Genomic DNA, 16,148 nt, shown 5'->3' on the forward strand with positions numbered 1-16,148 from the left:
TGAGGAGTTCTATGAAAATTCGTATAGGTCGGAGCCACCGGGGGAGGACAGGGAGGTTGCGAGAATTCCTGGATGGTCTGGACTACCCAAGGTTGGGGGAACAGGAGATAAAAGGAGGCAATTGGGAGGATGCAGTCAGGGGAGGTGGCAGGACCAGATAGGATCCCAGTTGAGTGTTATAAGAAATTTAAGGACCAGTTGGCACCGCTGATGGTGGGGATGTTTGAGGAGGCTATAGTGAAGAGGGTACTGCCACAGACTTTGGGGCAGGCCTCAATTTCCTTGTTGAAGAAAGATAAGGACCCAACAGAGTGTGGGTGTACAGGCTTATATCGCTACCGAATGTGGATGCAAAGTCATTGGTAAAGATTCTGGTGGATAGGTTGGAGGGGTGCCTCCCAAAGGTGGTAGAGGAGGAGCAGACTGGGTTCATGAAAGAGAGGAAGCTATTCTTGAGGGTGCTAAATGTAGTTATGACGCCGGCTGAGGGAAACGAGACAGGAGGTGGTGTTTGCGTTGGACGCAGAAAAGGCATATGATTGGGTAGAGCGGTGCTGGAGAGGTCTGGAATCAGGCCGAGATTTGTGGAGTGGGTACGGTTATATAAGGAACCGAGGGCGAGCGTCCGCACAAACAATAGGAGTTCGGGGTACTTTGGACTGCACTGGGGGACCAGTCAGGAGTGTCCTATGTCCCCTCGCTTACTTGCGCTAGCGATTGAGCCTTTGGCCATCACGTTCAGGAGTTTGGGGGTGTGGAAGAGAATCGTGCAGGGAAGAGAAAAATAGGGGGCTGGGGGAGCACGGTAGCGGTGGTTAGCACTGTTGGTTCGCAACTCCAGGGTCCCAGGTTCGATTCCCGGCTTGGGTCACTGTGCGGAGTCTGCACGTTCTCCCTGTGTGCATGGGTTTCCTCCGGGTGCTCCTGTTTCCTCCCACAGTCCAAAGATGTGCAGGTTAGGTGGATTGGCCATGCTAAATTGCCCTTAAGTGTCCAAAAAATGTGAAGTGGGGTTACAGGGATATAGGGTGCAGGTGTGGCGATAGGCTGGAGGTGTGGACTTAGGTAGAGTACTCTTTACAAGGGCCGGTGCAGACTCAATGGGCCAAATGGCCTCCTTCTACACCAAGTTCTATGATCTATGATTTTCCGCACCACGACGCCGAAATCGAGGCTGGCTAAGGATGGAGAATCCATTTCCCGCAAGGAATCGGGACCGGCACCGGTTCCCCGATTCTGCGGGCCCTGTAAAGTGGCGAAAACCATGCCACCTGGGACCTACCTGGGGCCAATGCCAGAGGCCCACTCCGTCAGCCTCCGCCCCCGACCGGCCAAAGTCCCGGGGCATGGAACTAATGTGCTCCTGCCAGTCAGGATTCTCACGCGAGTCCGCGGCCGCCCTGGTCGGGGCGGGCCGATCAGAGGGCGGGGCCTAATAGGCGGCCGGTGAATGCTTGTGCGGGGGTTGAGGGTCAGGTGTGTGGCCGATCAGGGGGTATCTTTTTTGAGTCCGGATCAGTGGTCCGAGTCTGCCATGGAGCATGGCGCGGCCGCTGACCTGGAAGTCGGCTGTGGGGCTAGGAATTAGTGCAAGTTTTTCTGGCATGAAACACCACTGTACTGATGCCGGTGTGGGGACATAGTCCCAATAATGGAGAATCCAGCCCAGGGCGTCTCTGTAAGGGGATGATTTATTCTTGCATGTGTCAGAGCCGGGTGCGTCGATGGGGGGTATGTTGGAGCTTCTCCGAATGTTTGGGTTCTTTTCAGGGTATAAATTAAACCTGGGAAAAAGTGAATATTTTGTGGTGTCCCGACCGGTGCTGGGGGGGGGGGGGGGGGGGGTCCATTCCGCAGGGCGGGAACCCACTTTAAGTATTTGGAGGTGCAGGTGGCGGGGGTTATAATGGAGGAGGATCTGTATAGCGGGTCGGGGCTGAGGGCATTGGCAACAGCGTCGCTCCCGATTGCCCCGGGTAAATATTCTGGGAGTCCGGTAGTGGTGGCAAGCTGAAGATTTGGAGGCAGTGACACAGCATTTTAAGCTGTGGGCGGGGTCAAAAGAGATGCCAATTAGGGGGAACCATAGGTTTGAACCAGGGAAGTTGGATGGGAGATTTCAGAATCAGGGTATTATAAGACCTGTTCCTGAGAGGTCATTTTGTGAGGCTTGAGGAGTTGAGGGAGAAGTATGGACTAGGGCAGGGAGAAGTATTTAGGTACCTGCAACTCCAGAACTTTGCCAGGAAGGAGGTTCAGAGCTTCACGATCCCTCATTGTTGAAAAAGAGGTATTGACGGCAGAGGAATGGAGAAGGGGGGTGATGTCGGTGATCTAGGGGAGAACTTTGGGGAGGATAAGGTATCCATGGAAAGGATTAAAGCCAAGTGAGAGGAAGAGTTGGGGGAGGTTATGGAGAATGGTATGTGGTGTGAGGGCAAACGCCTCAACCTCATGCACGAGGTTGGGGCTGATACAGCTGAAGATCGTAGGGCGCACCTCACGAGGGCGAGAATAAGCCGACTCTAGGGTGGAGGGTGTCTGTGAGAGCTGTGGGAGGAGACCCGTAAACCATGTCCACATGTTTTGGTCCTGCCCGAAGCTGGAGGTTTTGGAGGAAGGTTTTTAAGGTCATCTTGGGGTAGTACATGTGAGTTTGGAGCCAGGGCCCCTAGAAGCCATTTTCAGAGTATAGGACCGGTCATCAGGGCTGCAAGCGGGTACGGAGCAGATGTTTTAGTCTTTGCCTTGCTGATTGCCCAAAGGCGGGTCCTGATGGAGTGGAGATCAGCTTCTCTGCCTTCGTGCATCAGCGTGGCGGGGGAACCTGCAAGAATTTTTGATGCTCAAGAAGGTGAAGGGGGCTGAGGGGGAGGATGGAAGGATTCTACAATTCATGGGCATTGTTTATCATGCACTTTCAAGAATTGGATGCCATCGAACATTGGGAAGGGGAGAGGGGCTATTGGTGTACCATGCAATGTAGTCTTTGAAAATTTAAGGACTACTTCATTACCTTAACAATAGCATGCATCACATTGCTGACAGCTCTTAGTGTTACAGATAGAAGACACACTGGATAATATATTTTTATTTAATCTTACTAAGCTCACCAAAAACATAGAATGCATATTTTGAATCCAGTCATTCCAGTGGAAAATTCTGAAAAGGGTGGGGGAGGCTTCTGCATTTCATGGTCATATTAATGTACAGACTGCTGCAAAATGGTGACAAATCAAGGCCAATTCTAATATTAAATGCTTTTCTCAAGATATTTGCCATATTTTGATAGCACGCATAATAAGACATTATCTCATAGAAATAGCAATGTACCTGTACTACATGGTACCCCAAAATCTCCAGGTGCCTCTTTTTCATAACAGTTTCTCCCTTAATGTGATGAGAATTCTTGCAGAAAGCTTTAGAGTCAAGAAATTCGACAACAACCCTGTAGGAATGACAACAACTTGGTTCATTTTTAAGTCATAATGTAATGCCAGATGCTACCTTTGTCATTTGAGAATGAGCCTTCTGTACTGTGATTTTAAAAAAGCAACATGTTAGTATACATTTACCCTAGATAGAGATTCTGCTGTGAACTGACGAGAAATATTATTCAAAATGGTTGGCAGAAACCATAAAGTTTTACTGATATTCGTATTCTGAAGCAAACTAAATTAACTCTTGAGCAACATGTGAAGCTAGCTGTTTCATGCTTCCACCATGCAGTAAAAATAGAAAAATACATCACTAACAGGATGCAGCTATCAAACCAAATAGAGGTTGAGCCCATACAAAAAATGAATAATGTGGTATATGAATTTCAGTGCCAGTGTTAATCAAGGTATGTAAGCCATACATCCCAAATACTGTTGGATCATATCGAACAACATGTTCCAGCCCCTGTTTACAACAAGCAAGGTACAGACCATAGCCAAACACTCAGTGCTTGCAAAACTCAAAAACAGTGTCCAACATTAGATGTGATTCTGCTAAATAATCCTGCGTGGTCTATGAATTACACTGACGGGACTTACGGTGGCGGCCATGGAGTGAGTGGTCGCACATTTGGTGGCTACCGCTCGAGGTGGAAATATTTGGTCCTTTCCTACCCAATTTAGGGGATGTTTGCTGGTGTGAGGTGCATGAGCACTGAGGAATAGCAGTACTCCATTGGTGGGGCCGGTTTATGGTTTACCAGACGAGGAGTATAACAAGTAAGAGGCAGCAGCTTGAGGTGCGACACAGGAAAACGTTTGCTTGAGGTGCGACACAGGAAAAGATGAAGGAGGGTGCTGGGGCGTCATTGCCTGCCCAGTGGTGAACCGAACAGTTTGTGGGCTTTTTGAATGAAAAGTTCCAGCAGCAGAGGCAGGTGGCCTCAGATGCCCTGGCAAAGGTGGTGGAACCGCTATCAAGGGAGGCTATCATGAGAGTGGAGCAGAGGCTGGAGGTGCATGGTGTGGGACTCCAGAAGGCAGAGTCGTCGATGGGGAATCAGGACAGCTAGCCTCGTTGGAGGTGGAGCTCGTGGCGGATAGCCATAAGAGGTTGAAAGAGAAGGTGGAGGACTTTGAGAACCACTCCAGGAGACAGAATCTCCAGATTGTGGGACAGCCTGAGGGCTTAGATGGAACGCAGGCTGCAAAGTATGTGGTGAGTACGTTGGAGACGTTGGTGGGGGAGGGAGTGTTTGTGGATCGAGCTCACAGGGCACTGAGGAAGAGGCCAAATGCGGGGAAACCGCCGAGGGTGGTGAGGCTGCATTGTTTACTTGACAAGGAGAAAATATTAAAGTGGGTGAAGCAAACGAAAAAGGGCACCTGGGACGGAAACATGTGAAGGATCTACTAGGACCTGGGTGCGGAGTTGGCCAGCGGTGGACGGTTATAATCTGATCAAGGCAAACCTCTACAAAGAAGGGGTGAAAAAAGATGCTCATCTGTGAATCACACACCAGAATCAAGAGTTTTATTATGACACACCGGAGGAGGTGAGTGGGGAATGTGTGTTTACATGGCGGGCGGATTGTTGTATTTAATGAATATGGGTGCAGAATTGGTGAGTGCGTTATTTTGGTTTTTACTAGTTTTTGGAAATTTGCAGGTGAAGGGTGGTGTGGGGAAGGAGGGTAGGCGGAGGCCACGAGTGGGGGCCATCAGGCTAGCTGGTTGGCTAATCAATAGGAGTGAAGTGGGGGTGGCGATGGGGTGGTTGGATTTTGTTTTTGTTTATGGGGTGGAGTGAGGGGGGGTGCTGATGTGGGTGGTGTTGATGTGGCACAGTTGGCTAAGAGGGCATGGCGGTGGACATCTTGGGGTGCGCCCGAGGGCGAGTGAGGCGTGGACCTGGGCGAACTGGCTAAAGAGGAGGTCTAGCTGATCGTGGGAGGTGAGGAGGGAGCCGATTCCGTGGAGCGTATGGGGTTCAAACGGTCCAGTAAAACAGTCGTGCATTTTCTCACATTTAAGGAGTTTGAAGGCAAACGTGGTGTTTCTTCAAGAAGTGCATCTGAAGCTGGGGGATCAGGTGAGGTTGAGGAAAGGCTGAGTGGGGTCAGGTGTTCCACTCTGGGTTGGATATGAAGATTGGGGGGGGGGGGGGGGTCAAGAGAGCAGCCTTCGAGGTCGTCAGTATTGTAGCTGATCCGGCGGCTAGGTTTGTGATGGTTAGTGGGAGGCTAGGGGGGGTGCCTGTGGTGCTAGTAAATATATATGTCCCAAATTGGGATGACACAAATTTCTTAAGTGGGTGCGAGGGAAGCCTCCAGACCTGAATGCACGTTGGCTGATTATGGGGCAGATTTTAATACGATTTTGGACTCTAGGTTGGACTGTTCTGTTCTAAGTCCCTGAAGTTTTCAGCTATAACGAGAGAGTTGTTGGGATTTACGGAGTGTATTTTTAAAAAATTTGTTCAGGGGATCTCGACTTCGCCGGCTGGGCCAGCATTTATTGTCCATCCCTAATGGCCCTTGACCAAGTGGCTTGCTGGGCCATTTCAGAGGGAATTTAAGAGTCAACCACGTGGCTGCCATTCTGGAGTCACATGTGGGACAGACCAGGTAAGGATGGCAAATTTCCTTCTCCAAAGGACATTATTGAATCAGATGGATTTTTACAACAACCGACAATTGTTTTCTGGTCATCATGAGACTTTTAATTCCAGTTTTTTATCAAATTCAAATTTCAGAACCTGCCATGGAGGGATTCAAACCCGATTTCCCAGAGCACTATCCTTGGTCTCAGAATTGCTAGTCCAGCTACAGTACTACTAAGCCACCCACCTCCCTATGGAGGGGGGAGGGGGGGAAAGAGAGAGAGAGAGAGAGGACAAAAGGCTTTTCGTACTTCTCGCACGTGCACAGAGTGTACTCCCGGATTGATTTATTTGTTTTATACAAGGCATTGTTGACGGGTGTGGTTGGATCGGAGTATTCGTCGGTTGTTGTTTCTGCCACCTATTGGGTGGATTTGCAGGTGGCGCAGGGGGAGGCGCAGCAGCTGCAGCGGATGTTGGATTACTGTCAGACAAGGGAGTCTGTGAGAGGGTGAGGGTGGCCATCCAAAATTATGTGGAGCTGAATAATATGGGGAAGATTGCTGCCTCCATGTTGTGGGAGATGCTGGAAGTGGGGGTAAGGGAGGAATTTATATGGATTTGGGCGCACAGGGAGAGAGCGGAGCCATCTGAGAGGCTGAGGATGGACTGGAGATATTCGGTGGCCTGAGCAAGAGTTATTAAAGAGGCAGAGGCTCCAGATGCAGCTTGGGCTGGTGTCCACGGGAAAGGTGATGGGTCAACTATGTAGAGCCAGAGGGGTGGTTTATGTGTATCGAGAGAAAGAGCAGATGCTTGCGCATCAGTTGAGGAACCAGGCGGCGGCGAGAGAGACCGTAAGGGTGAGATGAGAGGGGCACAGTGGTATCAGAGCCAGAGGGGGTGAATGGGGTTTTTGAGATCTTCTATTGGAGGTTTATAACTCGGAGCCTCTGGTGGGGATGAAGGGATGAGACAATATTTGGTTGGATTGGAGTTTCCGAGGGGTTAAGGAGGTGAAGGTTTAGGGATTGGAGGCCCCGATTGAGCCGAGGGAGGTGATGGGTTGCATAGGAGTGATGCAGCGGGGGTGGATGGGTTCCCAGCCGGGTTTTAGTGGGTCCCCTGCTAGTTGGGATGTAAATGAGTCGATGGTGAGGCGGAGCTCCCCCCCATGCTGTCGCAGGCCTCTATATCGCCCTTTTTAAAGGACAAAGACCTGGAGCAGTGTCGAGCATACTGTCTAATCTCGTAGTTGAATACAGACGCAAAGTTGTTGGCGAAGGTGTGGGTATCGCAGATGGAGGATTTGCGTGCTATAGCAGGTTTAATTTTTTGTTTCTGTATTTGAAAGGGGTAATGACTTGAGTTGTTCTAACGCATGAATGATAATGAGGGTTTGCGACATGAAAGCAAACAAGGCATAAAAGGAAAAGAAGTTGGTTGCCTAGTGACCTAGGATAGAAAGAACTTTTGAGTTAGCTGTAAACTAGATCCAGGAGAATCTGCACAGCTCAAGGGATGCACAGAAAGCAGACTTCCCAGAAGAACAAAGGAAAGTCCAAAAAACCTGTCTCAGGAAGTTAAATTAAAGGAACAAAGAAGAGCAAGGTCCTATTCAGGAGAATCCAACTAAAAAGTAGAGAAAATGCCCCAATTTAAAGAGACCGCTGCAAGAACCTGATTTAACGTCAGCTAGGTAAGAAGCCAGATACCCACCAGACGTTTGGTGACATCTAGTACAGCGTGTGAAGCAGTAGTGTTCTGATGGCATGGCTAGGTACTGGAGAAATTGTGTGGAAAATGGAATGCATGTGGCAAACCAAGGCAGAGGAATACTGAAAGGAGAGATTGAAATCCTTGGTGAAGGTATCCAAAAGAATATGTGTTTTGTGGAAGTCAGAGTTCCAGTGAGTCCAACTGGTTCACAGTGTGATAAGCATCTGATTGTTTGGGGGGGGGGGGGGGGGGGGGGGGGAAGAGACAGGAGTTGATGAGAAAGTTGTATTGGGTGGCATCTGCTACTTAGTTTCAGTATGTGGTGTGTCTGACCACAGTTGGCCTGTTGGTTTACATGGACTGTGTACTTACTGAGAACATTGGAGTACAAGATTTATTTTGTAACTTGTGTTATCCATTCAAATCAGTGTACATCTGTGAAGATATAGGTGACGTGATGTATTTTATAGTCGATCTTTCCTTGCTTAATAAAGTTTTTTTTGTTGGAGGTCAATCAGCAATCCTGCTACTCTGTTCATCCACATCGCTAGACAAAAATCTAAAAGATATTTTCTGTCGAGCCGGGGTTCCGCTCTGGGATCAGTCTATCCAGTTGTAACATCAGCTGGGATCGTAAGATGTGATACAAATGTCCACACCAAACAAATAATATGGGCCATTTACCGGTCTTGTTTGAATTAAAAAATAAAGATTAAAAAATACATGTGTAAACATGGAACAGTTTCTAGAATAGAGTAAAATTTAATACTAACTAAAGCTACAACTGCTTCACAGGCTGCACCAAGATGTCACCAAAGATCTGGTGGTATAATCTATTCTCTTGCATTGTTATGAGACTGTCTCGATTTAAAAAAATGTAATTGTGACAAATTGTTATTCAGGTTTTATGTGAAAGTTTTACATGAGATAAAGGAAGAAAAGTTAAGGTGGCCAGAGGATTGTACCTGCATCTATATAACATCATTATCATGGTAAAACATTCCAAGGCAATCCACAGAAGCGTATGCAGATAAAATAATTTACATCCATCGAAATAAAGGTTACATTAGGACAGCTGACCAAAAGGTTGGTCAACATGGTAGGTGTAGGTTTTACTTTTGCAAAAGGTTAAATAACATAACTATGAAATAATAATATGGGGTGAATACAGATGCTTTGGCATAGATACTTCCAATAACTGCACCAGTATTTCTTGGATTTGCTGCTGGAGCGGACTGAATTAAACCAAATCATTTACATTACAAAGCCTCTTACAAACTTATGAATTAGGAGGAGTAGGTCATTCGATCTCAAGAGCTTGCTCAGCATTTTGGTAAGATATTTGTGACAAAGAACTCTATTTTAAAGTAAAGAGAAAAACAATTCAGCACTGCCATTCCATGGAGAACAGATAGATTGGAGCATAGTGCTGAAAGAGGCTGTACAGAAATAACCATACATAAAGTCACACAATTCTGGCTATGTACTAGTTTGATTAGTTAAGATAGGAGCATGCAGAATTCAAAAGTTTTAAATATTAAGCAAGTACAATCTCATTAAAAGTGCAGGTCAAGGCAGCAGATTTCATAAATATTTCAGGAATATCTTTTAAGAGAATACACAAACTGACTGCGCACAAACCTTTGTGCTCCTGGTGGTAGCTGTTTCTCTCCAATAAATTTGTTGTCTGGTTCCCAAGGCATTTTCTCTTTTTTAGAAAGTAGCATTGTACTCTGATCCACAAAAGGAAGAGGTTTTTGGTGTTTGTCAAGGACACATTCAAAGTCTGCAAGAGATAATTTAGCAATTTCAATCTAAAAATATTTAATGCGGGCAAATCACCACCAACTTGGAGCATTGCAATATGAAAATACTTGTCAGCCTCAGCTGTCATATTAAGTATTACAATCTTAGACATTAATGTTACACTCAAAAGGAAGTCTCTGCTTAGTTACTGCATTGAAAGAATAATTAGACTTAAAATATCTCATAAAAAATAAAATGTACTTGACCAACAAACTCACGTATCAAAATTCAAGAACACACATAATCCAGAAATCAGTGAGAATAGAGATCACTGGAATTCGCAAGAACAGAAATTAATTGATACAAGCCATTTAAATTACCTTTCCTTCAAAAGGCAGAATACAATGATCATAACTAAAGGATTTTGCAAAAGGTTAAAAAACATACCTATGAAGTAATAATATGGGGTGAATACAGAGGCTTTGGCATAGATACTTCCTCCCAATAACTGCCCCAGTATTTCTTGGATTTGCTGCTGGAGCGGACTGACAGAGATATTGCCTTTAAAATAAATTATTTACATTACAAAGTAACAATGCGTTGTACTTATAAATTGGCATATTTGAATGCATCTATAAATAATGTATAAATTCAATACACCAGATGAGGTTAAAAATACAAGATAAAACATAATCTAACCAAAAGGTCATAATTATTAGCTTTTCTTGCCATGACTGCACAGATCGAGATGAACAAGCATTAAAGGAAGAGGGGAATAAAAACTGAGCAAGAAGAAAAGGTTCAAAAATATAGTTCCACTCATTACAGCAATTACCAACCTTTATTTAGCAACTGCTGGCAATAACGGTCATGAAACCAAGGGGTCTGGAATTCCGGACACTCCAAACAGGCAGCTCTGTTCAGCTCCATTAAACGTAACCGGATCCGCATGTTCAGAGCTTTGGGCAATGCTAGCATTAGAAACAAGTTATAATAGATTAGAGCACTTTCTTTTTCCACCAATTTTTCCTTCTTCAGAAGATGATCATTTGGCATCTTATGCCAAAGAACATTCTTCACTGGGAATGGGAAGTTATTTGACTACAAGACCGATAAAATCCTCACACAATGGCCACATGCAGACTCAGATGAAGTTAACAGATAACATCAGCTGTAGGACTGTTCTCTCCAATACCCAGGAGCAACAAGGAAAATTGTTGTACCATTACAATGGAGATTATCCAATAATATCCAAAGGAGACCATCAGCTGTTTATTGCTTAATCAGTTGATCTGACCGTAGATACATCATGAGCTACATGAATCCTAAAATCACCTTTAAGACACAATGCCTGAAGATTAAAATAAAGCAAACTGCAGCAGATGAATGCATTTGAGAGTGCCAAACCCAATAGTACCCCAGTGCTGGATGTTTACAAAATGAGCAATTCAACTGGTTCAAAAAATGATAAGCAGAAGAGATTTTGGCTGCTGGATAAAATAATAAGACAACACTAGAATAATTCAGGTTATGAATGACATTCCTTTCCCTATTCCCAAGGTATATGTTTTTCAGAAAAGGCCAAAATTAATTACCCCGGTCATTGTTGCCTCGTGATGGTGCTGGTAATCTTTCGGATACAACTTGGTGGTTTGCTTGGCCAATTCAGAGGGTAGTTAAGAGTCAACTAATTAAAAAAAAAATTTAGAGTAGCCAATTTTCTTTTCCAATTAAAGGGCAATTTAGCATGGCCAATCTACCTAAGCAACACATCTTTGGGTTGTGGGGGTGAGATCCATGCAGACACGGGGAGAATGTGCAAACACCACACGGACAGTGACCCAGGGCTGGGATTCGAACCCGGGTCCTCAGTGCCGTAGTCCCAGTGCTAACCAATGCGCTACGTGCAACCCAAGGGTCAACTTATGTTGGTGCGTGACCATAGTCACATATAGGCCAGACTGGTTAAAGAAGATAGGTTTCATTCCCAACAGTGAGAATTAAATTTGCCTCATTATAGGTCAATGTTGCATTATGCAGTGATAATTTATGCCCAGAGGTCATTCCTTTTGTTTTTCAAAATATTTAATTAAGATTGATATATTAAAATTAATTTGGGTACTCTAAATTTTAATTTTAAAAAAAGTTTGATACATTAGAAATTTACCCTCAACCCAATTATGACAGATCCAATCTCAGGCTTGTCCCACCACACGTGGAAAAAACTCTGGAGAGACATCCAAAATGCAGGAAACTGAAAGTTGGTAATTAACGCTTTAAATCTCATCTGAAAAATAAAACTAATCAAAATATCTGTTTGTTCAAAGGCAGGTGTTTCTAAAATTATATTGTAGAGCGAGTGTGTGTGTGTGTGTGTGTGTGTGTGTGTGTGTCGGGGGGGGGGGGGGGGGGGGGGTAGAAAATTGCACACCAATATCATTTAGAGTGTAAGGATAGATGAATACAGATACCTTTAAAATCTATATGTCCCAAAACTTAAATGATAAAAGAAACTTACTATCCAGTTGCGAGTCCAACTTTGCTAGGAAATCCACATGAAAGATTGTCTTTATTATATCTTCAGGAAAGTAGCCTGCAAGAGCTAGTGAGTAAGCAAATAGCACCAGAAGATGAGGGTCACATAAATCTAGATAAAGAAAAAAAGTTACATTTATATAGCACATTTCAAGATCTTTGGGTGTCCCAAAGCACTTTACACCTAATTAAGTACTAACGAAATGTAATCAAATGTCATAATGTAGGCAACAAGAAATCCATTATATCATTGAGTAATCTAAATCAGTACAATGAAGATATGAAATATGTTAAACTTTTAAAAATATTATAGATAAATTATTTTGCATTCCTGTGAGTATCATCAATCTTAAACAAGACTAATGTTATAAATCTTGAACCTAATTGGTATTTTTGCACTACAGTACTTATCTGTATGTTAAGAATAATGTTAAAAAATCGTCATTGTCCCAGATGACCCTAGGCTGCATTCACATTTTGAGTTAGTACTGGGATTACGGTGGTGATTTAACCTATGGATCACCACACCTCAAGCAAGGGGCAAGGTCGAGAAGGCAGGCCTTCACAAATGACTTCAGTTGTACGGGAATTGAACCACTCTGATGGCCTCGCTCTGTATCATGAACCAGCTGTTTAGCCAACTGAGCTAAAGATCATCAAAATTCAAATTTCAACTCAGTTTTCCTCACCTTCCTGGGCATAGGGTGGATTTTCCAAATTTCTATCAATACTACTTAGACATACACTATCCAAGAATAATTCTACAAAATGCTTCATCCTTGAAGGTGTGACAGACATTATTGCTTCCTCACATTGAGTAATTACGTACAAACTCAGGAAAGTGAGATCCAATCTGGATCCCTACTCTAATTATTAACTTCAAGCTACACATGAAAATATAGTTGCTTATGGTAATTGTTATCTTAGAACAGATAGCTAGAAATGTTAATTATGTAAATTCGGAAATTTAATTGCGAATACAAAATTATTAAACAGCTTATACTCCCACATTAACAAGTAGATCGATCCATTACCACATTAATAAGTAGATCCAATACAAAATATAACAAATAAGTCTTAATGTTTCAAAAAGGACAGCAATTCAAAAATTTATCTTGGTTTACTGATTTGTCGTCCTCATAAATCTTTATTCCAGCATTCCCAATCCTCTGCAAAGTTAGGTCTACCATCAAATGCAGTAGACAACTAGCTGAGTGGGTTAAGCTAATAGTTGTCAGAAATTAGTCCAGACAATTTTTTCTACCAATTTGCAATATAGCAGAGTGCTCAAGACACCACAAGTCCTCCAATTCCACAGGTGGTGTTTAAAACAATAGACTGAGAAAGGAATGAGCAGAAGACAGACATTTGGCAGTCAACCAACTATTGTAATTAAAAAATCCAATATTATGACATTACCACTGTAGTTCAGTTTTACATGATTAAAGGAGAGTTCAAAAGTTTACACAATTATATAATGTTATCATGTACTCAAATCACTTGAGTATCAAGAATAATTCTTTGTTTGCATACAAGAAGTCAAAAAACTCATTGACTTTAGTATCTATGGACATTATTTGTTGCATTCCCAGATGTACTGTTGGATTAAACAATTATAGAGGGGGGTCCTTTAAAATATTAGCTAAAATTATTCTTGAAAATTACTGAAGGTTTGTAGAGATATGAGTAAGTTACAATCATTTGAATACTGTCCAGGACTGTCTCAAATGTGTATAATGTACTACAAGTACTGATATGAAGGTACATTCGATAAGCATAAAACAATCTCATAATTGAGACCAGACGTGACGTAGAGAGTTTGAACGTGGGACAGTCAATTAATTAATTTGGAGTAATTGATTAATATCTAATTAACTAATCGCCTGTTAAGTGACTGACACTTTCCTGAACAAATCAAGGGGGTCTCAGCTGAGAATTAGAACCAATGAAACTAAGTATGGGGCTAAACCCAGATTGGATTTTGTTTACTGTCCCGTGTACCAAGGTACAGTGAAAAGTATTTATCTGTGAGCAGCCCAACAGGTCATTAAGATAAGGATTCCCTCAAGAATGTGATCCGCTTAACTGATTAGCAGAGAAATTATAGCCGTCGGAGCATCTTTGAAGCATTGGTAAAAATTACTTTTAAAAGGCTTTGTTGAAATGACTTTTACTTTTGTAAATCTGAAGTCACTTTTATCTTGAAGTTTTTTTGCTTCCACGCGTTGGAGTCTCAAGGACATTGAGAGACACAGAAAAAAAGTATTAATTCCGTGTGAATGTACCAAACTGTGTTCTTGAAGAAATAAACATTACTGAAACTCATTCAATCCGACTGACTTATCGATGAGCGAGAGACAAGGCGAATGCCATACAATACTCACTCAAATAAGGCCTGATACGCTGTATGCATGATTCAAAAAACTCTTCAGCTTGTGGAGGATCATAATTCAGGATAGTGAATGGAAGCAGAACTGCATAAATGGCTGTATAATGGATCTAAATTATTTAGAAAAAGTCACCATCATATTGTTCTTGTCAAAAATATTTTCCATAGACAGTTCCATAAATCTACAACAATTCAGCAAAGCAAGATTACCTTGTCTTCCCATTTCCCTCTCCATTTCCTTATATTATTTTTCAAAGAATAATCCAGTTCCTTCTTAAATAACTCAATACAAACATGCTATGTCATTCCATGGTCCAGGAAATATCCAACAAAAAAGTATAGATTAAATGATAATCAAGTTTTTGAAGTAAATTTTACCCCCTTTTCTGTCCTGATTTTGTCTTGAGTTGACATTTTATGGAAAGTGGTTGCAAGTTATAGATCATAAGTTCATAAAATATAGGAGCAGAATTAGGCCATTCAGCCCATTGAGTCTGCTCTGCCATTTTATCATGGCTGATAGCTGATATATTCCTCAACTGCTTCCTACAATGTTACAGGCCAAGAGCTGGATTGTGAAATCAGCCAGAGCATCTCTTCCCTAGAACACATGACCTGAGAACGGGAGTAGGCAATTTAGCCTCACCAGCCTAACACCCTCAATGTGATCATGGCTGATCCCATCGTGGCTTCAACTCCACTGTCCTGCCCGTTCCCCATAACCCTTCAACCCATTACCAATTAAAAATGTATCTAACTCCTCCTTAAATTTACTCACTGTCCCTGCATCCACGCACTCTGGGGTAGCAAATTCCACGGTTTATACTGTGCCCCACTGTAGAACTATAGATCACTCCCACCAAGGACTTCTTTCCTTTGTTATTTCTACCCAGACTGATGTGACATCTTGATCTCCAGTGCTTAGGTTATTTCTCATTACAGCACTGATCCTTTTCCCCACCAGCAGGGCTACACCACCTCCTTTTCTTTAACCCTATCTTTCCGAAATACTGCACATCCTTGGATATTCAATTCCCAGACCTGGTCTCGCTGTAACCACTTTTCAGTAATCCTCACCGAGTCATAACCGTTTGTTTCTACTTGCGTCGTTAGCCCATTAATGTTGTTATAAATGCTTCTTGAATTTAGATGCAAAGCTTTAAAATTTGTTTTGTTCTATAATTCCTTAGTACCTAAAGACAGTCACCGGTTCGGTCACTCAGTTTTATTTTCTGGTAACAATCCACCACATTGCTAACCTGCACTCTTACCTCCTCCTTTAAATTGGGTTTTCTAGTTTTCCCTACATCTGAACTGCCACCCCCCCCCCCACCCACCCCAATTTAGTTTAAAGCTCTATTTACAGCCCTAGTTACCCGATTCACATCATCACCCTATTTTTCATATGAAAACCTAGAAACTATTTGGTCACAGTTTTCTGTAGAATTAGTACAGATTCAGGAATAATTCTTCACATTAATTAAAGTTTGGAATTACAGAATCAGAGGAACTATAGCATAGGAACAGGCCATTTTGGCTCACTGTCCTCAGTCCTGACTTGTTAACTTTATTCTAGTCCCACCTCCATGCCCATTCCCAGAGTCATAAAGCTTGAGAGCACAGAGCCTTTGTGCCCATCGTGTCTGTACTGCCATCAAGCACCCATCTAGTTTCATCATATTTTCCAGCATGTGGCCTTGTATTCTATGGTGTGAGGGCT

At 43.2% G+C, this 16,148-nt stretch overlaps 1 protein-coding gene across 8 annotated transcripts in view; it reads right to left on the reverse strand.

The window, feature by feature from the left end:
• Positions 1 to 16,148, reverse strand: part of fastkd1 (FAST kinase domains 1) — a 66,695-nt gene that overhangs the window by 3,931 nt on the left and 46,616 nt on the right. For 7 of the 8 annotated variants that reach the window (XM_038789441.1, XM_038789442.1, XM_038789444.1 and 4 more), the window contains 6 exons: positions 14,424 to 14,538; positions 12,023 to 12,151; positions 10,344 to 10,475; positions 9,952 to 10,065; positions 9,400 to 9,544; positions 3,334 to 3,448 (listed from right to left, as the gene is read on the reverse strand). In XM_038789441.1, the coding sequence (XP_038645369.1) occupies positions 3,334 to 3,448; positions 9,400 to 9,544; positions 9,952 to 10,065; positions 10,344 to 10,475; positions 12,023 to 12,151; positions 14,424 to 14,538 (750 nt within the window). The remainder of the gene's footprint in view (positions 1 to 3,333; positions 3,449 to 9,399; positions 9,545 to 9,951; positions 10,066 to 10,343; positions 10,476 to 12,022; positions 12,152 to 14,423; positions 14,539 to 16,148) is intronic. The other variant, XM_038789443.1, reaches the window with a different exon arrangement.

Source organism: Scyliorhinus canicula, chromosome 2, assembly GCF_902713615.1.
Source record: "Scyliorhinus canicula chromosome 2, sScyCan1.1, whole genome shotgun sequence".
Classification (NCBI taxonomy): Eukaryota; Metazoa; Chordata; class Chondrichthyes; order Carcharhiniformes; family Scyliorhinidae; genus Scyliorhinus; species Scyliorhinus canicula.